We start from the raw sequence: 24,676 nt of genomic DNA on the forward strand, positions 1-24,676 counted from the left end.
GTCCTTGAAGGATAATATTCCTGTTCTCCTCCCTCACAAATTTGTAATTGCGTATTTTTGGTGGAATACTCCAAAGCTCATTGATGATTGGGTTACTGACATGCAGCATTTTATTGAGTCAGTCTTGTTCTATATTTAAGACTAAAATGAAATCATTGCTATCGTTGGTAATTTGAAATGTATAAATTGTTTTATTAGCTTAACTTTTTGCCTTTTGTTTAGGGTGCGCCAGTTTATAGAGATGGTGAATGGTACGGACAGTGAAGTGCGGTGTTTGGGAGGCCACAGTCCAAAATCTCAAGATAGTTACCCTGTTAGCCCACGATCATTCAGTAGTCCTAGCATGAGTCCCAGCCATGGAATGAATATTCACAATTTGGCAACAGGCAAAGGGAGCAGCACACACTTTACTGGTAAGTTCACGTGGAGGATATACCACATAGATTTGGAAATACCATACCATTACTTAAGATTTTATACTGAATGCTTTGTATAACAGTATAATTTTAATGATTAAAATATGTGATTTTTCAGTCGCTGGGCAATGTGAAAGTTTCATCAAATGTTTTTTGCATGTGCTGTTGTTTTTACTTTGAGTTTGCAAAGTAGGTTGTCACCAGTTTCTAAGAAATGCTTCTCTCTGGGAGATGAAAGGTTCTGATAAAAATTTCTGTTGTCCTTTTGGTGATAATTTATGGCTTGGGTAGGGTGGTTTAAATCCAGTAAGTGGTGTATATGATCCCTTTCCTATGGTGTTGATGGAGAATTAGCAACAGCTGCACTTATATAGGAAACACCAAAAGCTTGGTGGTGGAGTAGGGAAAGGATTTTCTGCTGGCAGCTATAATTCTGCACAATTGAAATAGTTCTTAGAGCATTTAGATAATTGGAAATTTTCAGTGGGAAACCATGAATGTTCAGAGCTACCTATGGGGAGATCCCCATGTATTCCAAAGCACCTCTGCAGAGAAGAAATAGAGCATGTTAAAATAGTACATGAACATGCCATCCTTGAAGACAAGACTTAAGATAGCAGAGACCATCAGCTTTCACTTCTGTTTACTTTCTAAATCCATACTGGAGCTGATTGGAGGTGCTTTATTTAATTTATTTTTTTCTCTCTGGGATGGAGTGGGAAACCAGTGTAGCCTGGCCACCAGAATAACTGCTGCCCTTGGAAGGGACAGCAGCTTCACTCTTCTTCCCTCTTTGTCAAAGGAGTGCCATCACATTTGTCAGTGGAGATCCACTCAGATTTTCTGGTTGTTCTTCAGGTGGTCATTTGAATGTATTGCACCTCTGTTTTTTCCAATTTTGAAAATTGAGGAACCCCTTAATAAGCAAGTTGGTGAATGTACTATTAGAATTGAGGTTTGGGATTTCCTAAAAGGCAGCAGCTATTTTCTTTATTATAAGCCCTTTCTGTGACTTGTTTCTGTATTAGAAGATACCAGGGAGCTCTCCTGGTTTGATAGAACCAGTAATTACATGTTTGCTTTAAATGGTAGTTTATCATATTTTACAAGGGTCAGAGGAGATTTTAGCCAGATATTATTTCACAGCATGGTCTAATTTTATTTAGCAAAGCACAGTATTAACAATTAAGAGTTACATGGTGAAAGCAACATGTAAGATATTCAGCACCAAATTCTACTGCGCATTTATCAAAAGAATTATGTGATTACAATTAGTAAGGTGCATGTTTGCTTTCATTAATAATGACTACAGTGGCCTAGAAAAGATTTTCAGATCTTTCAGAAACAGCGCATCATTTCTAAAAGAAATGATTCTACGTTGATGCAGTTTTCTATTTTACTGGCCTATTAGTACAACTGAAAAACATTCTCATGTCTATGTTCATACTTGTTATATATAATAATATTAACAAAATAAAATATACATATAATGTATGTAATCTTATATATGATAATGCTTATCTTCTACACTGTAGAAAATTGAAAGGTTCTGAAACATGGAGGCAAAGTATTTGGGTTAGTTTGGCAAATCTAGCATTTGCTGACCAGGGACAATTATTCTCTACTTATTTCACTGTTATAAATTGGTACTTACAAGTAAGTTTGTAGATGGTTATAATTGTTAAAACTTTCTTTCAGGATTTGAAAGTAGTTGCAGTAATGGAGTAATATCAAATAAAGCACATCAGTCTTACTGTCACAGTAAACACACGACCACCAGCTTGAATGTACCAGAGCTAAACAACATAAATGTATCAAGATCACAGCAGGTTAACAGCTACTCCAGGTGAATAAACTTCAGATGCTTCTAACTTATGTTAAGGCTTGTGTTGTCCACGTGCTTGCATTGCAGAGAAGAGTTTTCAGTGGAATTTTATATGATTTTTTTTTTCCAAGGACATTTGAAATACACCGTGTAAGAGGCCAACAGCTTGTGATCATTCTGGTGTGCTTCTGTGTTATTTTGATGACTCAAACTTAATGGGCTCTTTTCTCCTCTTGGGTTAAAGAAATGCAATGGACAAAAATAATCTGGTTTATAGCCATTTATGGTCAGTTTTGAAGTTGTACAGCGAAGGTTAACTAGCTTTCTGGCACTTGGGATTTTAATTTAAGCCATTGACACTGATTTAAGCTTGTTGCATGTAGGTAATGAAAAGTTTTCCCAGATACTCTCGATTTGTGGCAGTATCTGCAAAGTAAACATGATTGAGATGCATATGAAATGTGGACTCCCTTTTGTTGTTTGCATGTTCCAGTCACTCTCACTTGTGCAAACACATTCAATTCAGAAAATGAAAATAAATTTATTAACGAGGGTTAATATAGTTATTCATTACCAGTAACTCTGGGTTGTACTGATGCAGCAGAACCTAATTTGATGTGAAATGCAGCAGTACTTGGCTGCGTTGTCCAAAATGGATTCCCAAAACTACCATGCAGGGTGTAATGATGCAGTGGTGATAACCAAAAGTATTTCAGTTGGATAGTGATAATTGGGGTAAAAAAGCAAGAGTAACAATTTAGTTTTTAACTTCGTGATTTCTGTTTGCATCAGCAATTGCCTCTGCCAAAAAGCCTGGCAGTGTCCAGGCAACGTGGAGATTTTTCACAGGAGGAAGACAGTTCTTTGGCTGTGATGTTGCTCAGTTGGAAAGGCCTTTTGGTTTCCTTCCTCAAAGGAAACTTGAGTATATTTGGTTGCTTAGAAGCAAGATAATAAACTTCTAAATTTAATATATTTGGTTGTGACAGAGGTTTTAGGTTGTTATTCTCCATAACAAAATAGAACAAGCTAGGATGCAACTGTCAGCAAAGCTGAGGCCCCAAAGCCGTGTGGCATTTTCTAAAAGCACTTCTGTGACCTGCTGCGAGCAAAGTATGGTGAGGAGTTGAATGCTCTGAATTTGCCTCTCAGTATCTCTTCAGTGTTTTGGTTTACTCAGCATTTGCTTTAGGGTTTTATTTTTTGTTTTCCCCCTGTCATTCCACTAAGAGTAAATAAGAGATCAAGGCATTTTTGAAAGAATTAGTTACCTAAATCCATTTTCAAAGTAGGCTGTATATGGACAAAACTATATTAAAAATAAAATGTGAATAGTATATTTTCTCCAGCTCTGTGTACATAAAGATATATAAACAAGGTAAAAAAATTTTGTGTTTATGTAGAAAGTGTTACTCCTTACTCCTGAATAATGGGGGACATGTTTAATTTTTCAGCATCTGAAAGTACTATTTTACTGAATTTTAATGTTAGTTTAGACAGCCTTAAAATTTCCATGGTGCTCTGGTACCACCAGTTGCTATAGAAGAAACTGTGGTCTAACTTGGTAATATTTAAAGCAGGTTTTCAGTAGCCAACATGAAGAAGTACTGTGATGAAGTTGTGAAGATAACCTAAGTACTTAAATATGAGTAAAACTTGTATTTATTACTCTCTTTTCAGCAATGATGTAGACATGGAAACAGATCACTACTCCAATGGGGTTGCTGAGACTTCGTCCAATGGCTTCCTAAATGGTAGTTCTAAACATGATCACGAAATGGAAGAATGTGACACAGAAATGGGTCTGCAGTGATATTTCTTACATTTTTATTAAGTGATGGCAACAAGGTTATGTTTTTACTTGCAATGCTTCCCAACTTGAAAATTAGGGTTATTATCTCAAATCTTTTGTTTTGCTGTTACTAGATGTAAATCGTATAACCACTGATTTAAATAGTCCAATATCAGTGTGAGAATAGAGAAAACAGGTTGCATATTGTGGCTATTGAAACTAGCACCAATTTCTAAGGAAGTACCTTTAAGAAGAAGCACCCTGTTGTATAGCACCCCTGCCTTTGGGTTGGCAGATTGTTTCTCCCTCTTCCCCTAGTCCTCTTCCCATTCATGGTTCTCATGGCATCTTTGTGCTTCGCTTACAGTGTAGACATTCTAAATCTTTATATTGAAGAACTCAAAGTGCTAGTATTTAGTGCTCAAGGAAACAGCTATATTTGGAAAATGTAAAAAAAAAAAAAAAATTAAAATAATTTGTTCATATTTTCCACTAAAAAATTACTGCTTTATAGTTGTGGTCTAAAAATTAGCTTTGTTTTACTTAACCTGCTTTATAGTCAGTCATATCTGTTGACATTGGTGACAAATGAATATTTAAATCCCGTCTGATTTGCCCTTTGTGCAGCTGCAGAACTAGGTTCTCAAACAATTGATTTAACTGGACATCAATTAACAGGTAGTTTAAATGAAATGTGAAACTCGAGACTTTCAGAATGCAGCAGTCTAGTCAAGCACACACAGAGATCTGTGCCTGCTTCACAGTTCCTGGGGCAAGTGCTGTTGCTGATCCTGCAGCTTTGCTGGTAGATACCAGGTAACTTTTGAACAGCAAATGTAATGACGTTACAGCCCTGAAGGGGGGAGAAGCAAGTTGCCAGACTGCTTCCCCTGCGTTATGCTCTGGAGCTGGATAATAACAAGACCTCATTTCTGTGACAGAACAACCAAAATACTTCTTTACTCTCTTGGAGCCTTTTTCTCAGAGACTTGTTGTGACAGACATGCAGTGGCTGCACAGGGCACAGAGTTGTTTGTGCTTTTTGTAACATTTTTTTCTGCCTTTGGAAGGCGATGTCCTAGATTAGGCTGCAGCTAGTGACAAACACCGCTACTTGAAGACTTGTGGGTTCTTCACCTTTGTAAAAAAAGAAATGTGGGTCCTCCACTTACACTGTTTACTGCCCCCAGTTTGAGTTTGGTGGTTTTTCACTTTTTGAAATATATATTGTGTATATATATAATATCCTTAGTGCTGTGTATGTAATAATGTCCAGTAGGCAAGTATTTTCCAGAGGTGATATGCCTACATCTAAGGAAAAACAAAAGTTTCCAGTTAAAAATCCTTGTTTGAAATAGTAGTCAAAATACAACACTAGATAGTGGTGTAAAGTCAGAAAGAATAATAGTTTTGTAATTGAAGTGTACCTCAAAATGCTCATTTAAAACCTGATTCCATTTATGAAAAAGGGCAAGGAACGGATAAATGCCTTTTTTTAATATGTTGCTTAATTGTAAATTTTAAAAAGGCAGAACTTTCAGAGAAGCCAAGAGTTAATTTACTATTCATAATTTTCATCAATATTTTTTAAAATCATTAGTATTGGGGAATGTTGTAGCAAACAGTAAAGAAATCAATTGTAACATTTTGCTTGATTACAAAAGAAGCCTGAAATGTCTGAATGATTAAGATAATATATTCTACAAGGAGTATGAAGAGTCTGAATGATTGTCTTGTAGCAGACTCCATCATGGCTGTTCAGGAAGTTCAGGGGGTTTTGCTGTCTTTTAGAAGTTCCAGATTTGGCACATCTTTAGAGGTGCAATGCCAAAGAATTAAAAAAGTGGAACTGTGTGGACTTCCGTTGTTTTTAAACTCCCATAAAATTTTATCCTAAATTTGGTTTATAGTCTAGTTAGTTTTAAATTAACCATTGCAAAATAAACAGCACGTGTCAATAGCCTTTGCTGTTAGTTAGTGAAGTCTCTTAAATGTTCATAAAGGAGCAATTCAGCAGTGCTCAGTATAGAAGTTCATGGTGCCAAGGTCTCTCTGAGAAGGCAGCTGGTTTTTTTGAGTGCAATCAGTGCAGATTCTGTAGATCCCCAGGTTGTTACTTTCAGCTCTATTAGTGGTGATGATGACGATATCGTTTTTGCAGAAGTAGATTCAAGTCAGTTAAGACGTCAGCTCTGTGGTGGCAGCCAAGCAGCCATTGAAAGGATGATCCATTTTGGAAGAGAATTGCAAGCAATGAGCGAGCAACTAAGAAGAGAATGTGGGAAAAACACAGTGAATAAGAAAATGCTCAAGGTATTTTTAATCTTGGAACTGTGGTGTTAAGGTGAATAACTGTGCTGCCTAGCAGGAACTTCCCACAGCATGTGGTGCTGCAATACTGCTCTGCTTTAACTTCTGGCATTTTTTGTGTGTACTTATGTGTCTGTCTGAGAGCAGTATTCTGGTCAGCTGTGGTGTAGCACTGTCTCCTGTCTTGTCTGCGTAACACATGCACAGGGAAGCTAATTTTGTGCTGTAATGCAATTAAACCCAGAAATTAATTTAGCACTTTCTCTCATTTCTGACCATGTAATTTGGCCTCTTGAATCGAAGTGCTGGTTTTGGCTCTAATGATAAATGAACCACGAGAGGATTGGTAGAGATGCCCATTACGTGGTCTCTTTAGTACTCTGCATGCTAATTAGTTTACCTTGATTTGAGACTACTCTGGAAGAGAATTCTCCAGCCAACGACCGCATGCAGTTTTCAGCCTGTGTTCTTACCCCATCGCTTACTAAAATACTGCTACCTTTTGTCTTGCTGTTGGGAAAAACACTGCTTGCTCCAAGCGGAGCAAGCCCCGTCACAATTTCTTTTTATCCTTTTGTATTGATAGACACTGACAGTTCCTTTCATGATACTGAATCAAAATAGGTGAATAGTCCTTGTTTTCACTAGTAGCATAGAGCTATGAAATGTAATAAAAATCATCTTCCCACAGGATGCATTCAGTTTACTCGCGTATTCCGATCCCTGGAGCAGCCCCGTTGGAAATCAGCTTGACCCGATACAAAGAGAACCAGTGTGCTCTGTACTTAATAGTGCAATACTAGGTAGGTATGGCCTGGAGACTGCCAGGTGTGGTGTGGTGGGCAGTGCCTTTCTCTTGTCCCACACAGGCGGCCCTGCTGCTCATAGTGCATCAGTCACTTACTGAGTAATGAAGGATAGCAATGTTAGGATACACCCTTTTAGGAAGACGGGTAGTTTTGGGGGGCACTTTAATGTAATAGATGCTTGTCTGTTGTTACATCGTTCAGACCAAAAATGGGCCTGTTCAATAATGGTGCTTGAGCGGGGAATTTGAAAATGTCTCTTTGTTGCTTCTGCTCTGTCTGGCTTTTAAGAGCAAACTTTGAAAGTAAACACAGGAATTTTAAATGAGTGATTGAAGCAAGCTTAAATATCAAGGTTTCAGTGTATTGCTATGAAATTAATCAGGTATTTTAACTGCCACTGTGATTCTTTGTTCCAGAGACTCACAATCTGCCAAAGCAACCACCACTTGCCCTGGCCATGGGACAGGCATCACAGTGTCTGGGATTGATGGCTCGGTCAGGCATTGGATCCTGTGCGTTCGCCACAGTGGAAGACTACCTACACTAGCTATGCATTTGAAGGTCTGAAAGGTGTTGTGGCATATTCAACATGGAAAGTAGACCAGCTCTGCTGACTGGAATTTGGAATTTTAATTATGTACTAAGGACAAGTCTGTCGCTTTATGTTGCTTCCTAGTTTACAGCATGATGCAAATGATTTCTAACTTAGTGTTAGGAGAAAATTTCCATCTTTAAACCTCTTAGACAACTAAGAGTTGAAAATATCAGTGGTAACGTCAGACATGCAAATTGACAAGTACCAATCCTTTAAACGATTGTCCAAAACAAACCAAAAATCCTGCTACCTTGTGGTGGGACGGAAGACTAGAAAACATGGATGTATTAGCATGTGGGTGATGTAAATGTCAAGCAGGATGACTTGCCAACCTCCACCCCCATTGTTACATAGTTCAATCAGTGTAATTTGCAAAATGCAAATGGTTTGGATATATAGTGTTGATGGGAAGAAATGATATTTTTTAATGTGTACTGTAAAACTTGAATTACTCAGGAGCTGAGTGAATATGTTTGTTGCTACTTACAATCCCAACCTGTTGATCTTAGTAGTTTTTTTGTTTTAACATGGTCTTTTCAACTTTGTTTTCTTGTTTAACTACAGACAGCTTCTGTTGTGTAGGCTCACCAGTTTAACTGTTGTATTATAACAGTATTACATGTCAACACAGTGTGGTTATGACCTATTTATATAAAAACCAAATATTTAGTCAATTTACAGTCTTAATTTAATCTTTGTACACCTTGCATTTTTAAAAGTGCTTAAATAGTACTATATTGCAATAAAATGTAGTGATATCATAATTAACCAGCCATTAAAAACTTACTTCTACATACAGGGTAGCATGGAGTTGTATGCTACATTGTCTTCGTTCCAGAGTTTCATCCTAGAACAGCAGTTCTTATGTAGACCCAGGAATGGAGAGCGTGGCTCTAGCCAGGAATGCCCCTTTCCTGCAGCAGTTGGGCTGTCAGAAGTTAAAGGCTTGGCCCTGTTCTTGCCACAAAGTGAGTCTAGCTAGGAGGGTCAAGTCCATGCACTGATAGAATCTTATTCAAGGAGTAAGGGATTTTCCCTTACTGCTCTGAAAGTAATGATCGGGCTTGAGGGAAGTGTCCTGCTGTGTGAGCTGACTTAGTGATTCTGCTATTAGGGTACAGACTTCCCTTTAGAGATGCAAGTAACTGAAGCTGCTGCAAGAAATGCAGCATCCACAACAGTAGGTACAACATGGCTCATCTTTATTCTCTGCAAAGGCATTACCTCATGGAGGCAGCTCAACAGGGTCTGGTGCTAACACCCGCTGTTCTACAACACTGCCCTGGCCCCGCTGCCTTGTAGCTTCCCCAAGAACTTCTGAAAGGGGGAGAGAACAAGGAAGTCTGATCAGGCACAGCTTGGTGAAGGTCAGTGCTGTCTGGTAGGTGGAGCTGAGAGCAAAGTGATGATGAAGTGGGGGAAAAATTACCATTGTTGTTTTGAGAGATTAACTTTCAGTAAAAGTCCTTAACAGTGTCTTCTGAAAAAGCTGTTCTCAGACTCAATTCTGTTCTCAGACTCAATTTTTAGTCTGTGTTGCAATCCAACGTTTCTTAAACCTTGCTGCTTTTTCCTTTTTTTCTTGCCCTTAAGAAAAAAATAAATAGCTGTTAGTTGCCCCTCTGCTGGAGAAGCAGCAATCCAGTGACTGCTGCAGCATCTCAGAACAGAACAACTGACTGCAAAACTGATAAACTTCCTAATGGTATTTTATATACATCAGGTGCCTTTGACTGTCCAGGGGTACCAGCGTGCACCATGCACCTTCAGAAGGGGGATGCAGGTACAGCAGTGCTTTTAGTGATGGGGCACAAGTGAAAAGCAGACCCTGGGTGCTTTAAGGATCAGTAACTTTTGCCTCTGGTGTTCGAGAGCCTCACAGACTGTGTGGGTGTGAGTCTGTCCCCAACAGGTGCTATTTCTCTGTGCTTACACAGAAATTCTGGGAATTTGATATCCCTGCTTTTAAGTTTTACACATACCTGGAACACTTTCCAACAGCTCAGAGGCTGCAGGCTGAAACAGCAGTTACTAAACTATTTATTTCACCGAGCAGCCATGGCTCTAGGCCCATATGTGCTTTCTTAATGTTCCAAAAATGAGGCAATTTTTTTCCAAGTTCTGTGTCTCACACCCTCTCCAGGGACATGCTCCCAACACCCACTGAGGCTGTAATGCTCTGCTGCCCTTCTCTAACTACTGCAGTCTTTAGTTAGAGTGTCACAAGCCCCAGCCCTCTGACATGGGAACACTGGTTTTACTCAAGTCTACTTTTAACCATATATGCAAAAGTAGTACACACTTTTTTAACACTCACCCCAAGATTTGTCCACAAACTGAACTGCAGCTTTTTTAACTGGGTCTTTCTTGTTTGCAAGGGAAAAAAATTCATTTGCTGAAACAGAAATGAGTGTTAATTACCAAGTTAAAGCCAGACAAGACTAGATGCAGACCTGCCTAACCAAAACTGCTTACCCTGTACCCGGTTGGTGTGTGGCCCATAGAGCTGAGCATTTAGAAAGTCTCTGGCGAGCTGTTGGTGGAGGCCTGTTGAACTCTGATCTTTTAAGCACACAGCTGCGTAGTTTCCTTTTGACCTAGTTAAAAAGATGTGTAAATCCCTTTACCATGGTTACAGAACCCAGAACAACAGACGCATCAGTGTCAAGCTTTGGCTACTTGAGCACAACTGCAGCAGTTGCTGGTTTCTGATGCTCAGAGGAGCTTGGTGGCAGCATTAAAAAAATAAAAAATGGGACCAGAACTCTGAAGCTGTTGTTATATGCCTTTGTGTGCCCCGAGTCATTTGTTGGGAGTCTTGAACTATTTCTCCCAGAAGCCAGTGCAGCTCCTTTCTAGGGACATCAGTGACAAAGAAATAAAGAGGAAAAAGAAAAAAAGATTGAAATATGGGAATTTAGTGCTCAACCACCCCACCTGTAACAGCACATAACACAGTGTGTACTGCTGTCTTATGACTGCCCAGTTATCTCATAGCAGTTATATATACCTAACATATAAAAATTATTTATATTACAGATTTTGTTATATATGCATGCACACATTAAGGTTGAGAGAACTGGGGTTGTTCAGCCTGGAAAAGAGAAGGATTTAGGGTGACCTAATTGCAGCCTTCCAGTACCTGAAGGGAGCCTATAAGAAAGATGAGAGAGACTTTTTACAAGGGCATGTAGTGACAGGACAAGGGGGAGAGGCTTCAAACTCAGAGTGGGTTTAGATTAGATATTAGGAAAAAAATCTTTTATTGTGAAGGTGGTGAGGCACTGGAACAGGTTGCCCAGAGAAGTGTGAGTGTCCAATCCCTGGAGTTGTTCAAGGCCAGGTTGGATGGAGCTTTGAGCAACCTGGCCTAAGGGAAAGTGTTGCTGCCCATGGCAGGGGGGATTGGAAGTAGCTGATCTTTAAGTAAGGTCCCATCCAATCCATTTTATGATTCTATATAAGCATGCTATAACAGAAGATATTAAAGGTGCTTATAGCACATAACTATGCTTTCAATCAGAGGAAGAGCAGGGGGAAACATGAAGTGCAGAAGAGGGTACAGCCATGCAGTGACAGAACAGCTGTAGCAATGCCCCATCACCCAGGAAAATGCAGCCACCCTGGATCATCCTGGACCCTCCTACCTGGCACCCTTTCTTGCCTTGCCTTTCTTCACCTGCATTTTGGCTTGGCCTTGCCCTTGGGCTGGGCCTTGTTCCTGCTTCTCAGCCTCATCTTCAAGTTCTTCACCTGAAGTAACTTTAAAACAAAATTTCCTAAACATTACAAATCAAAACTGATAAGAGGAACAGGAATTAAAAAACAAGCGTTTTTCAGAAGCACTGAGTAGTAAGAAGGGCTGTGAGAAGGAGGGAAAAAAACACACCTCAAGGGAGCAACCCAAAGTTGGTGGCTGCTAGCCAGCTTTCCCCTTCCTTGGCATCAACAAAATGGGATTCATTACAGGACAAAAATTCAGTGCAACACAACAGCTACAGGTGGGACAACAACTGGGAGTCCTGCCTCAGCTTCAGTCTCACTTTGTTCTCAGTTCACCTTTTTGTTATGCCAATATAAAAAGTAGCAGTTACACCATCCAGCAATATAATTATGTGAGCTAGGGATGAGAGAATTGTTTAAATAAAAGGGGTTTTGTGAAGTACTTGGAAGTACAGATGAAAACAGCAGCGATATTCTTGACTCTTGTCTTTGTAGTTCTGAATTTGAGAAAAAAGTTACTTCATATTTTACAGATGCTATTAAATTGTAGTTTGGTGTGTAAAGTATCAAAATGATTTAACAACTCTATCCAGGAATAGCCATTATAATTTAAACAAGTGCTGAATATTAATCCACCTTCGGTAATCCTTGCTTTTTCAGCTATAACACCTGCCCAAGATTTCCTTAAACACCTCAGGCTATTTTAACTGAAATCAGCGTACAGCAAGCAACTTCTGCAGAAGGCCTAAGAATTAGATTAAATGTGACTTTCGATTTTCCCTTGGGAAAAGAAAGTCTGTCCGGCCTGTCCATGTTTCAGACTATCAGAAGGTGTCTTTACCAGAGATGTCCCACTGCAGCTCTGGCACAGAAATGAACTCCTGAGATATCAGAAGCGCACCATGCTAGCAAAGCAAGCTGTAGCATACCTTGGTCATCTGCCGGAGCCTGCTCAGCGAGTCTGGGGAGCAAGGAAAAACCAACAGGTTACTCTTCCAATTCACACTCCGTTTACTCCCGTTTGAAGCCCGGTCTCCCAGTGCCAGGACCCGGCTTGGGTAGCGTCCACCGAGACGACCCAGAGCTCCCTACATCTCCTCACCCTTCGGGCGGCGCAGCAGTGGCGGCCACATCCTGCAGTTCCTGCAGCTCCTGCAGCACGGCCTCGGGCAGCAGCCTCCGCTTCTGCGGAGGAGAGGAGAGTCGGGCGGGCATTCACCCACGGCCCCCCCGGAGCAGGGAGAGAGCGGGTGAGGGGGACGCAGCTGTACCTTCTGCTCCGCGAACAGCTCCTGGTGCCGCCGCCGCTTCTCCTTCAGCAGCTCCCGGTGCCTGCGGGGAGGCGGGAGGCGCCGTCAGCGCGGCTGCAGAGTAGGAGAGGGATAAGGGGGAGGAGGAACGAAGGGAGTAAGACGGGGTGAAGGGGGGAATCAGAGGGGGGAAGAAGGCTTAAGGGAGGACGGTAAGAAGGGTGAAAGGGAATAAGGGGGGATAACAAGAGGTAAGACGGGTGAAGGCAGGGTAAGACAGGGGATGGGGGGGTAAGACAAGTGAAGGGAATTAGAAGGAGGGTAAGGGGGTGTCAGAGAGAGGATAAGGGGAAAAAACCGGGAGGACTAGAGGATGGTGAGAGACGTAAGAAGGATAACGTAAGAGGAGAGCAGGGGTAAGAAGCGGGGAGTGAGAAAGGCGAACAGGGAGTGCGGGACAAGAGGGGTGAAGTGCCCGGCAAGTGTCGTTCCGGGCCCGCGTGTGTCCGCACCTCCGTGCCGCCTCCCCCACGAGCTTCCTCTCAGCCTCGGCCGCCTCCCTCGCCGCGCCGAAGGACACCTGCTCCGGGGCCTCGTCCGCCTCGTCCTCCGAGGAGGAGGCCGGGCTGGGCAGCGCGGCGGGAGCCCTGCGCTTGCCCGCGGCCGCCGCCGCTGCCTTCTTTCGCCGCGCCATCGCCATGGTCGCCGCGCCGCCCGCCCCGGAACCGCTCCCGCCTTCCGCCGGGGAATGCCGTGCGCCGGGAAACCCGCACGCCTGTCCCGCCCCCCTGGACGCGCGCCGACGGACACAGGACACTGGGAAGTGGCGGCGGCGGGTCTCGATCGCCTCTTTATTGCCGTGAAGACCCGTCCGGCGAGACCCGCCGCCTCCTCTCGCCCGCCCGCCGCGCCCCCGCCGCGTTGGTCCCGTCGGGCCGCTCCCGGAGCTCAGGAGATGATCTCCGTCTCGTGTCGCGCCAGCGCCGGCGGCAGCGTGGTCCCGCAGGGGCCCGGGAAGTGAAACCTGGAAGGGAGAGGCCGGGTTTAGGCGCGGGCAGCCACCAGCGCATCCTGCTTTTTGCTGCTTCGTTACCTGGCAGCGCCTGAGCACCTTTTGCAGGGGGGGAGAGGAGGTAAGAGGGGGAGAGGGTTGTAGGCCTTCTGGGACTTTAGGACAGACTTCATCCCCCCACTTAGGAAACCACAGTTGTGTCTTTAGTAAAACTTGATTCCACCATGAAAGAACTGTCATCTGTTCTTACTTATTAAAATAGTATTTCTTAAGCACTGGGCAGAAAACTATATCGTATTTGTCTAAAACCAGCATTTTAGTAGTTGGATGCAAAAGACAACGGAGGTGGAGGGGCCTAAAGGCTGCTACTCTGAACAGCTTTACCTGAATCTGTTTGTGGCAGGAGTAGCTTCCATGTTGAATTCTGCGACTGGCACTCCTCTGGCGGAGACCTGAGGGGCGAACATGGCTGCAGGATAAACCACAGAGGAGGTCCCGACCTGCGGGGACGGGGAGACAAATCACAAGTGTAGCAGGACAGTGGTTAAAACACAAAACCAAACCAACCCCACGGGTGAGGGCCCTTCTCAGAACACCCGATGTGCAAAAGCCACTAAAGCGTGCAAGATCCCTACAGAAATTAAACCAAACCAGTATCTCCAATTAGTATTACTGCATATGGAGCTGTTTAACACAGCGTAACAATCAGGAATTGTTTCTCTGATACAGCCCAAAGAAGCTTGTTTGTGCATTAGAACTCCAGATGGAAAAAAAAAAATGCCAGAAACAAAACTTTGTCTCTAGGGAAAAAAACCCAAGACATTCCTTGTGTTACTTGAGATTATTCAGTAAACGGAACACAATATTCTGAGCAAGTGTTTTGCTCAGGGATCTGGAACCTAAATGGCGCATGTAAACTACCTCACAAAAAAGGCAGCACAGGATAACAGCTAGCTACCTTCTTACGACATTTTGTCACTTCTTTTCTTTTAGACTGGGCATCAAAATAATTACATTTTTCTCTGAGAAATTAGACCCACAGAAAGGTTTGGGTTGGAAAGGATCCTAAAGATCATCTAGTTCCAATTCCCCTGCCGTGGGCAGGAACATATTTTGCTAGACCAGGCTGATCAGAGCCCCATCCAACCTGGCCTGGAACACCCCCAGAGACTGGGCATCTACAGATTCTCTGGGCTCCTATAAGGTCTCCTCAGAGCCTTCTCTTCTCCAGCCCTCTGAGCCTGTCTTCATAGAAGAAGTGCTTCAGCCCACTGATCATCTTCATGGCCCTCCTCTGGACTCAGTCCAACAGTTCCATGTCCTTCTTACACTGGGGGCACCAGAACTATATGCAGTATTCCAAGTGGGGGTCTCCCAAGAGCAGACTAGAGGGGGAGTGAAATTCAAGAGCCAAACAATATTGGCTAACCCCTAACACCTGTGTACCTGGTAATTTCTGAGCAGTCTGTGTATATGTTCAAACTTCAAGGTCTTTTAATGTTTTACACTTGACACTAGAGAGCCCCTCACGGGCTTTTAGCTCCTCAGGGAAGCAGAGATACATCTGCTTTACCCAGGAGGTGCAACCTCCTTAGCGTGGCTTCCCTGCCGGTTCAGAAGACAAGTAATGAAAGCACCACTCACTACCAAGCAGAGGTCACAAATATCAAGCTCCTTCTCAACTGCTGTGAGAACGTCGGGATCCAGGGCTTCACCAAACCACACGACGTGAGGACGTAGGAGCCCATTGCAGCCATCCTCCTCACACCTATTTCAACATCACAAAGGGACAGCGTTACGCTGCTGATGTGAACCTTGCAAGCTGCAAAATGTCAAAGCAGTTTTCATACTTGGGCACATCTTACCTTCCCTCACTCTTTCCCTTCTGTTTCAGAGCCCTCCCCACACCCTCCCCTAATATTGTGCTGGGCCAATTCCATGTGCTGTGGCTGATTTCACGCCACACGTGTTGGAATTACACATGTGCTGCCTGGTCACATGGAATGGGTTGCTGAACAGTTTTTCAACACAGACACTTAATTGTGTCTTCCCCTTACTCATCTCCTGAAATGCATGAAAATTAAAACTTCGGCCTCCTTTTAACAAATTGGCTAACTGGTTTTTAAGGAGAAAGTGAACCAAAGGACAGAAGCATCACACCATTAGCCTCTTTTTCTTAGGAACCAGACAAAAAATACGATGGATTTTTGCATCTGCGACTAGAGAAGGTAAAGCTTCAGCCAGAATAAAAAAGCATCATGGCACATTTAATGCCTGTGAGAGACTATGCAGTGGCTGTAACCCAGCACAGTATTCCAGACTAATAGTGAGTGGCACCTGCAAAGTAACAAAACATTTGCTGTTGTAGCCCTCATTTTTTTGCTGCAATTCTCTAACTACTTCACGTACTACAGTCCCCATGAATTCAGGCATGTTTCATCTTGGTACTCAAGTACACAAACATGTGATGCCTTTGGCATCGTGGTGACTTCTAGTACACACTGCTGTTGTCAGTTCTTTAGGCTCTGGGACAAAGTCCCACACCTTTCTCTCCTGTGGAATATCTCAGTGTCCTTCCAAAACAATACGAACAGTAACACAAGCCTTTGAGATGCACAAAGCGTGAAGAGGTAACAACAAAAAACAAAGAAGTCCATACATACTGAGGAAGGTCTTCGACTGGAATCGCAGCATCTGCTGTTTCAGGATCTGGAGCCCTGTTACAAAATTGAAATACATATTCAATCATAAAAAAAGCACTTTATATAATAATAAAAACTTAGTTTTCTTTAAAGCACACTCTCCAGTCAAGGAATCTTTGCAACTCCAGCCAACTTCAACACCTACTGCAACCCTAAAATACCACACACATGGCAGGCAGGCATTTGTCCAGAATTATCCCAGAGCTGAGTTACTGTCAAGACTGTTCAAGACTGTCAAAGGCACAGCAATTATTTATGTAGCGTCTAAAGCTCTGGTGAAATGCAAAGGGAAAAAAATGCACTAAAAATCTGTGAGCATATGCCTGGCCCATACCCCTTCCCACTTTCATTTTAAATGGTGAAAGAAAGAAGATGGCTAGAAAAAGGAGACTGAAGGATCCTGGGAACTGATGCTTCCATCCTGATTGTTTCACACATCTGTATTTTGAGATTTTTAATCAGGAGAATCTAACTGAGGAGTTGAAGGTCAAAAGCTAAAAGGTGCTCAAGAGATGCAGAAGAGGGAAATGGATGTATAAAACTATGACAGTTCAATTTAAGGAATAAGAATCTGCCTTAATTAAAAAAATTGAAAGTGAAGAGGATGGGAGCAAAACACATTCTCACAATTAGTTGACTTCCCATATAAGAGTCACAGATAAGCTGAAATTGTTCTATTTAAAACATGTATCATGTTGTGCTGACTTAGAGGTTAACAATCATTCATTTACAGGAGTTCATGGCACCAAGGGCTCTCACTGGAGTTACCAAACAGTATCCTCATGTTTCAAAACAGCTGCGTAAAATTTAAGCATTATTAATGCTCAAGTAAAAGGAGGTGGTTGGCTGGAATTCCCAGATGCTCCTAAAATAGTTCCTTTGCTACTGAACAGCAGACAAAGTAGAAAGCACAGAGAGTTTGCAAAGCAGACACGTTACCCTTTCCCGGCCAACGCAGGGCATATGGGGCTCTTGTAATTCGCAGCTACGTTTCCACAGCTGGTGCACCGAGTTTTAAATAAACTACCTGAAACACACAAAGAGAAAACATCAGGGATGAAGTGACGGCTCTAAGGTGTGGCTGTACAAGCAAGTGGTTGTGTTTATCCCAGACAGCCTTTATCTGACTTTGAAGACTACACTTGGTGGGTAACTTACTACATGGACATAACAGCCAAATGTTGAAAGCTGGCAGCATTATGAATGAGATGCTGTTTACACAGCATTTACCCACAGTCTTTTGTTCAGCAACCCAAGGTGACCAGTGTCACCAGTAAGCACACACCCAGCCCAGCAAAGGCAGACGAAGCCCTTTCAGCTGAAAAGTTGCAGTGAAAACAGCAGCAGTCCCACTAAGCTATGATGTATCACCTTGTTCTACCTCAGGACATGAGTAATACACAGTCCTGTAACAGTATTTTGGAGAAAAATCATAATTTAAAATATCACTGAGGGAGATTATTTCTGCTTATTGCTTTTCCTATTAGATCAGAAACATTTTCTTTAAAAAAAAAAAGAAATGCCGTGATCAACACCATTTTGTTTCATGGAAAACTCCCCAACCCCAAGACTTTTGTAGCATTAGTAACATGCTGTAGAAATGTGCAATATTACCAACAGTTTTAAATCACTTCCATTTCGTAAAAAATACAGATAACCAAAATTAAACTATATGCAAAGCTTCACCCTTGGATCCACAACTGCAAAAAAGTTTGTGCAGGTTTCTTGTGCCCAAATCACAAAAGTGGCAGTGGGAAATCCCATTTAAACCTTTTGCGATACTCAAGTTAAAAAGCACCATAATGCTGGAGGGCCAGGGTGGGTCTTTGTCCTGGGAGATTTCCACTCTGCACAGAGCCTGCGGAGTGGAAAAAGGAGGAGTGGGACACCTCCCAAGGGTAGGGAAGGGCTTCCCCACCCTCCTTCTCTCCACACTTGTACACTTCCTCAGATCTAAAAGCCTCAGTGACCTCCAGGTGCTGCACCTGCCTTCTGTTCTGGCACTTTGTGGGAGAGAGGGTGGGAGTGAGGAATGCCACTGACTACAGGAAAAAGACAGGGAGTACCATTGGGTGTATGAGACAAAGGTAAGGGAATCTCATCCATTTCCAGATCCTTTGTCCTCCTGTAACCAAGGACTGCACAGGTGGGGACAGGACAGAACAGGACAGAAGGAAACCACCAGGGCTGGTGAGGCCAGTCTTGCCAATACATCTTTCATTGGTGGCAGTACTGGCCTAGCACCACCACTGCCACACAGTGGGAGTGCTTGGGGGATTTTTTTCCCCATTTCTCAGTGCAGTCACAGTCAGATGTATTCAAGTGGATCTGAGGCAAAACTGAGAAAGCAGGAAGGGAGAACCAGTTCCTGTATGCTGCCAAAAATCCATTAAAAACAGGAAGATGAGGTTCTGAGATCTTAAAGATGAGAAATAAAGAGAGGATATGAAGTATCTGAAACAGCTTCCAAAAGAGAACAGGGTGTTACTGTAAATAACTTTATGCAAGTTATACTTTTAAAGACAAATTTCCTTTCTCCCAGTACTTATCCTGCTTTATCTTCTCCCCACTGCCCACCCTGGGTTTTCTGGCCTGTAGCAAAGAGGTAAACCAGCTCGTACCGTGAATTTCTAAGAGGTGCTTTGTGCCTGCCTTCCTGTGCAGTTCATCAATATTCTGAGTAATGACCACAACGCTCCTTCCTTGCTTGCTCAGACGCTTTTCGCACTCTGCAATGGCAATATGTGCTGGATTTGGATGTTTACTTAACATCACTTCCCGTCGGTAGTGGTAAAATTCCCACACGCGGGAAGGGTTTCGCGCAAAAGCCCCGGGAGTAGCCAGCTCCTGGAAAAGACATACCAAGTCACTCTACAAAAAAAGGGCAAGAAAATCCCTTCACTAGATGAAGCCTGCAGGATCACTGCCACTTATACTGCTACTGGCATCACAAGCTAATCAGAAGCAGAGTATTTATAACTAGATGCAGTTGATAAGAATAGTTCAGTAGCCCTTATGAGGATGACAACTCAAGGTGTCTTATCAAATTAGAAAAGAACTTACAGAAATATTGTGGTACCTGAGCTTACACAGTACACTTGGACCTTATTTTGTACTGCCCTACCAAACTATCAGGAGTTTAGTACAGCGCAAAGGAAACAGAGATATTTCAATGCACACAATTTTTTGATATCCAACTCTCTTTTCCACAGCAGCCATAAAACACAGCATAATGTGGATATATTTCTTTTGCTAGCAATTTCTTTTCTGCATTTTTAAGTGTAACACGAGCTAAATTACACACGCTGTCAAAACCAAAGTCTGACGCCTTGTCTTTGATGTGCTGATAAAGTTGAAGCTCTGCTTTTCATAGCAACTTTGCCTTATCTTTTCTCAAATCAGGAAGTAGCTCCTCTATCTAACACCTCAATGCACAATTCTGCTGATATTAAAACACTGAATGCAAGTTTCTGTTGCAGCAGGACCAGGCATTTATACACACACAGGCTTTACTTGCAGTGCTACTCACTTGAAAGAAAAAACTCATCTTTAGATTCAAACCACCTTGAAAAACTCACCTCTCTGACTCCTTTTTGACTTTAACAAATCTTTCAGGAATGTTGTAATTAAAAACCATAAAAAAAGCAAATGTGATTGCAGTGTTTGGAATAGCAAGTACTGACAACATCACAGTTGCTTGAAACATCTGTGGCACCAAGCAGCGTGAGGCTCATGAGGCACCTATACAGCAGGCACAGTTTGGTGCTTGCAGCTGCACCACTCTACCCTCAGTGTCTGCTCCCACGTTCTCTCCCACCCCAGCGGCTCCCAGTGCTGGCAGGATCACTCCACTGAGAGAGACAGAGCTTGATGTGAGGAACCTGCCCCCAAATAGAAGAAAGAAGTCCTAAAGCATTTTTAAGAAGTATTAGGAGACACCAAGATTAAAAGAAAACAACTAGTCGCTATCATTGGTTCTTCCTTTGCTAGTTTGGTAAAAGGTTCTTAGGAGTTTAAAACAGGAAAGGCCCCACGATTAAGGAGAAACCTTGAGGGTATCAGAAGATGAGCAAACAGCTGAACTGCAAGGCAGCAAGTGAACGAGGACAGTAGAAAGACCTAGAACTGCCTGCAAGAATGCTGTTATACCCAAGCAACTGATAAAATGAAAGACAGAAAAAAGTTGGCAGCTGCACCAAACAGATCCCCAGGTCACTGGGAAGAGCTGCAGAGGCAGCTGTAGGGAGAGAGCTCTGACCCTGCCAAACTGCTGTGGGAGCACTTCCACGGTTTCAGGTCCTCAGCTGCTTCTGACCCTCTACATCCACACTCACCTACCTGATGGACAGAGAAACACGGCTACACAGGCACTGGGCCACCAGTACCTACCTGGGCTTGCCACTTTCTCCAGAAACCTCCAGCCCCCCTGAAGGTAGGAACGCCGCTCTCTGCGCTGACCCCGGCTCCTGTGATAATGGCAATGTGCTTCGCCTTGGCAAACACCTCTCGAAAATCAGCCATATCTGTGTGTGGGGAGGGAAGAAAACCCAGCTGCTCAAGTACTTAACACTTTTACAGAAGAGCAATGCAGACAGTGCTGGCACACTTAGGCATCCAGAAATGGCTTCTAGGCACACCTCCCATGGCTTTAATTTCAGAATACCAACTGGTTTCTGTATACTGGAATTTGAAGGGCAATTCCTGGGAATCACCAAAAATGCATATGAGCAAGCTCAGTAAGGCAACATGTGCTAAACAATGAACACAGTCAAGATTTGAAAAGTAGAGCCTTTAACTGAAACCACACACTGGATGCTACCACAATAATAACTGTTGCTTCCACCACCCAGGAACAGTTGCTTCCTAATTGTTAGGTAAGATCCTAAGATTAAAAAAAAATACATTTTTTTTCACAAAGTATCATCACCTTCAAAATTGTAATTTGGGAAAACCCATTTCCTTCTGAAGCATCTTGCCCATTTCTTAGGTTTGGAACTAGGAAATAGGTTTATGACTATTTTTTATTTTTGAATGTATTATTCCCTTATTTTTTCCACACAGGGTAAAGTATTTTGGGAAAAACATGGGAAATTTCCTTTACCTTTTTCTATGAGTCAAAACAGGATTAAAAAGGAACAGGCTAATTACAGAAAAACCAAAATATCTCTTCCAGTTGATTTCAGACACTAATTTTAAAGTAACATATTTTAGAATCACAAAATGGCTAAAATCAGAAGGGACCTCTGGAGATCATCTAGTTCAAACCCCCCTCCCCCCAGCACTCAAGTAGGGTCAGCCAGAGCAGACCATCCAGGACAATGTCCTGTTGGATGGGTTTTGAGACCTCCAAGGACGGAGACTCCATAACCTTCCTGCACAACTCATGCCAGTGTTTGACCACCCTCGCAGTAAACAAACTGTTTTCTTGCGTTCAGATGGAATCTCGTGTGTTTTGATTTGTGCCCATTGCCTCATGTCCTGTCACTGGGCACTACTGAGGAGAGTCTGCCTTGTCTTCACCCACTCCCATAAGGCATTTTTATGCATTGATCTCCTCCTAGCTGAACAATGCCATCTCTTCAGCCTCTGCTCATATGTCAGATTCTCCAAGCCACTAGTCATCTTCGCTGGCCTCTCTCCAGTATGCCCACGTCTCTCTTGCACCGGGGAGCCCAGCACTGGACCCAGCGTGTCAGATGTGTCTCACAGGGCTGAGCAGAGAAGGATCACTTCTCTAGAGATGTTCTGCTGAGTACGGCCTAGACACCCATTAGCCTTCATTGCCACAAGGGTTCATCACTTACGGCTTATGGTCAACATGGTGTCCACCAGGACCTCCAGGGCCTTTCCTGCCAAGCTGCTTTCCAGTTGGTCACCACTAGCTGGTCCTAGTTCCTGGGGCTATTTCTCCCCAGGGCTGGACCCTCTGGAGTATCAGCCACTCCTCCCAGCTTCCTATTGTCTAGAATCTCACTGAGAGTACACTCTGCATTGTCATCCAGATCACGAACGAAGGTGTTAAATGATACTGGCCCCAGGATGGACTCCCACAGTATAACACCAGTGACTCTCCAGCTGAACTCTGAGCTGCTGATCACAACCCTTATCCCCACAATTTACTATGCGGTCCTAAAAAAACCCCAAGCAAACAAAAAAAGAACACAAAAAAATGCACCCAAAGGCACGTAAGTTCCCGTAAGGAGAAATAATTCCTGGAGAAGTCCCAAGACCCACAGCACAAGAGCCACAGAACTGGGTAGAGAACACTACTATTCTGCTGCCACGTCCACTGTTGTAAACAAAACCTCACAAGCCCTGAACATGTAAAGCTCAAGCCAAACCCCCTCCCAGCCTGGTCTCTGGTCTCTGACAGCAACCAAATGCTGATGCTCAAGGTGGCAGAAAAAGCAAGTGCACCTCGGCACTTGGGGGTTTGCTTCATTCTGTGTGCAGTTTTCAAGTTAAGGTACGTTCTCAAATTAAAAAAAAAAACAAAAAAAACCACAACAAAACAAAACCAAAATATCCCCATACGAAGAAAAGGAGAATATTTACTACTGCTCGCCTGCACAGGACTGCAGGGGTTACCCAACACCCTGCTCCTGAGCTGTTACAAATGCTCCGGGCTCTCCGTAATTCTTGCACAAAGAAATACGGAATGAGTTTTATTACTCATTAGGATTATGAAAAGGAAATGCAATTAACTAGTGTATGTTTATGTGCATAAATTATAAACACCAGAAACATGTCACAGGGCAACCATGCCGACTGCAATTGTGCAAGGGCTTGTGGAACTATACGGACATACAGACACTGGAGGTTAATTTTAACAACTGGAGGAATAAAAAGCAACTTCACACTCTTCAAAACATTCTGAATTAACCTACGGATTTCATCCAGCACCCAAACGCTTCTAGACTTCCGAATCCACCTTAAAAGCCTGTCCGTGCTCCTCAAGCAAACAAACCCATGCCTTACTTGAACTAGGACGAGCCATTTCCAAGCGAAACTTCTGCTTCTTTGCCGACGAAGCCTTAAGCCCACAGCGCGCCTGGGAAACCAGCCTTCTGGCGGTAAATTGGAAGAGACACATCGGGGAAGAACCTTCCACCTGGGGGGGTAAAAAAAAAAAAAAAAAGAGAGAGAGACGGAAAAAAACAAGCGGCCTGTTTGAGGCGCGTTAATTCTCACGCCGAAGCAACTCCCCGGGGACCCGACTCTCTGTCAAGCCGGCGTTTCAAGGAAGGAAAAAAAAAAAAAAAAAAAGGAAAAACAAGGTACGAAGCCGCCGCGGCGGCAGCCCCAGAAGGCAGCAGAGCCTACGTGCATTTGCCCTCCCGCAGAAGGGCGAAGGGGAGCAGCGCGGGGGGACGGAGCCCCGGCGAGGGGGAGGCAGCGGAGGCGGCGTTCGCCGCCTCCGCTGCCTCCCCCTCGCCGGGGCTCCGTCCCCCCGCGGGGTTGCCGGGCCCTCCCTCTATGGGGGTCGCGGGTTCGAGCCCCGCCGCCTCACAACTCACCTCCCCGGCGGCGACCGAGGCCGAGCCGTGCGGCTTCGCACGTCCCGCCCCGCGCCCGGCGGAGAGGCCGGGCCCGGGCTCCGCTCCGCCTTTCCCTCTCGAGGTCCGCCCTCAGGCATTCGCAGGCTTTGGGCGCCCACTGACGAAAACCACAGTTTTTGTGTGTGTGTTTTTTTTTTTTTTTTTTTTTTTTAGAATGAGAAAAGCTGTTTTTCGCTTGTTTTTCCGCTGCAGAAAGACGACTACCGCTGCTGCTTTCGTGCAGACTCTTCCTCTCCTCCTCCTCCCTTCCCCAACACCACCTTTTAAATCGGCGTAGGCCTTTTCAGAGATTGCGCACATTCCCCGCCCCCTCCCCGAGTAATTGCCGGCTTAAATAGATGAAGAGGTCCCAAAAACACGTACCCGGAGGTGGGAAAGGCTGAAAGGGAAGTCCCCACCGTGTGGGATGTGCTGTTTCAAGTCCACCCTCCAGCCCCTGCAGGCCGGGGGTAGCTCCTGTCTCCCACCCGGCCTCTTGGCACAGGGCATGTTACCTGATGGAGTTACCCGAGGGCAGGGGAAGAGGACAAACACCCAGAGGCTGCTCCCAGAGTTGCTTGCGGCCAATATTTTCCTCTTATTAACGCTGCTCCCTGGCACTCGTTATTGTCTACTTAGTACCACCAGCACGTCATACTCTGCCTCCAGCTGCAAACACGACAGAAGCCTTTGATGGGGGAACC

The 24,676-nt window shown here is 43.8% G+C and overlaps 3 protein-coding genes across 5 annotated transcripts in view; 1 reads left to right on the top strand and 2 right to left on the bottom strand.

Moving 5' to 3' along the window:
- Window positions 1-8,550, top strand: part of RANBP9 (RAN binding protein 9) — a 40,433-nt gene extending 31,883 nt beyond the window's left edge. Inside the window, exons 9-14 of one of the 2 annotated variants that reach the window (XM_050321086.1) lie at window positions 223-413; window positions 2,115-2,262; window positions 3,922-3,995; window positions 6,195-6,346; window positions 7,035-7,146; window positions 7,569-8,550. In XM_050321086.1, coding sequence (XP_050177043.1) covers window positions 223-413; window positions 2,115-2,262; window positions 3,922-3,995; window positions 6,195-6,346; window positions 7,035-7,146; window positions 7,569-7,699 — 808 coding nt within the window. In that variant the 3' untranslated portion in view covers window positions 7,700-8,550. Of the gene's footprint in view, window positions 1-222; window positions 414-2,114; window positions 2,263-3,921; window positions 4,044-6,194; window positions 6,347-7,034; window positions 7,147-7,568 lie in introns of both variants that reach the window. The other variant, XM_050321078.1, reaches the window with a different exon arrangement.
- A 377-nt stretch (window positions 8,551-8,927) lies between these two features.
- NOL7 (nucleolar protein 7) lies at window positions 8,928-13,449 on the bottom strand. Of its 2 annotated transcripts, XR_007629655.1 has the most exons (9): window positions 13,233-13,449; window positions 12,742-12,802; window positions 12,573-12,655; window positions 12,400-12,431; window positions 11,395-11,509; window positions 10,223-10,344; window positions 10,065-10,142; window positions 9,177-9,334; window positions 8,928-9,064 (listed from the first exon to the last, which is right to left on the bottom strand). XR_007629655.1 is itself a non-coding variant. In XM_050321120.1 (8 exons), exons 1-8 carry the CDS (start codon window positions 13,418-13,420, stop codon window positions 9,267-9,269), a joined length of 747 nt encoding a protein of 248 aa, XP_050177077.1. In that variant the 5' UTR covers window positions 13,421-13,449; the 3' UTR covers window positions 8,928-9,266. The 2 variants fall into 2 exon arrangements, 1 of the variants encoding a protein (XP_050177077.1); XM_050321120.1 differs by having other exon boundaries at window positions 8,928-9,334.
- A 108-nt stretch (window positions 13,450-13,557) lies between these two features.
- SIRT5 (sirtuin 5) lies at window positions 13,558-24,002 on the bottom strand. Its single transcript, XM_050321107.1, has 9 exons — window positions 23,952-24,002; window positions 23,413-23,545; window positions 20,824-20,957; window positions 19,056-19,281; window positions 17,374-17,461; window positions 16,396-16,449; window positions 15,377-15,500; window positions 14,117-14,232; window positions 13,558-13,744 (listed from the first exon to the last, which is right to left on the bottom strand). Exons 2-9 carry the CDS (start codon window positions 23,525-23,527, stop codon window positions 13,669-13,671), a joined length of 933 nt encoding a protein of 310 aa, XP_050177064.1. The 5' UTR covers window positions 23,528-23,545; window positions 23,952-24,002; the 3' UTR covers window positions 13,558-13,668.
- Between the last annotated feature and the right edge of the window lie 674 nt (window positions 24,003-24,676).

Source organism: Myiozetetes cayanensis, unplaced genomic scaffold (assembly GCF_022539395.1).
Source record: "Myiozetetes cayanensis isolate MyiCay16 unplaced genomic scaffold, myiCay2020 scf1, whole genome shotgun sequence".
NCBI classification, from domain to species: Eukaryota; Metazoa; Chordata; class Aves; order Passeriformes; family Tyrannidae; genus Myiozetetes; species Myiozetetes cayanensis.

What these genes read in the sequence shown, in the direction of transcription:
- NOL7 (XM_050321120.1), bottom strand. Translation starts at nt 13,420, where the DNA reads ATGGCGATGGCGCGGCGAAAGAAGGCAGCGGCGGCGGCCGCGGGCAAG. An exon ending in GGCTCCGGCAGATGACCAAG is followed by an intron (nt 11,510 to 12,399) that starts GTATGCTACAGC and finishes TTTGTTTTAAAG; the next exon opens with TTACTTCAGGTGAAGAACTT. An exon ending in ACACACCAACCGGGTACAGG is followed by an intron (nt 10,143 to 10,222) that starts GTAAGCAGTTTT and finishes TTTCTGTTTCAG; the next exon opens with CAAATGAATTTTTTTCCCTT.
- SIRT5 (XM_050321107.1), bottom strand. Translation starts at nt 23,527, where the DNA reads ATGTGTCTCTTCCAATTTACCGCCAGAAGGCTGGTTTCCCAGGCGCGC. An exon ending in CCTGCGTTGGCCGGGAAAGG is followed by an intron (nt 16,450 to 17,373) that starts GTAACGTGTCTG and finishes ATTTTGTAACAG; the next exon opens with GGCTCCAGATCCTGAAACAG. An exon ending in CCAGTCGAAGACCTTCCTCA is followed by an intron (nt 15,501 to 16,395) that starts GTATGTATGGAC and finishes ATGTTGAAATAG; the next exon opens with GTGTGAGGAGGATGGCTGCA.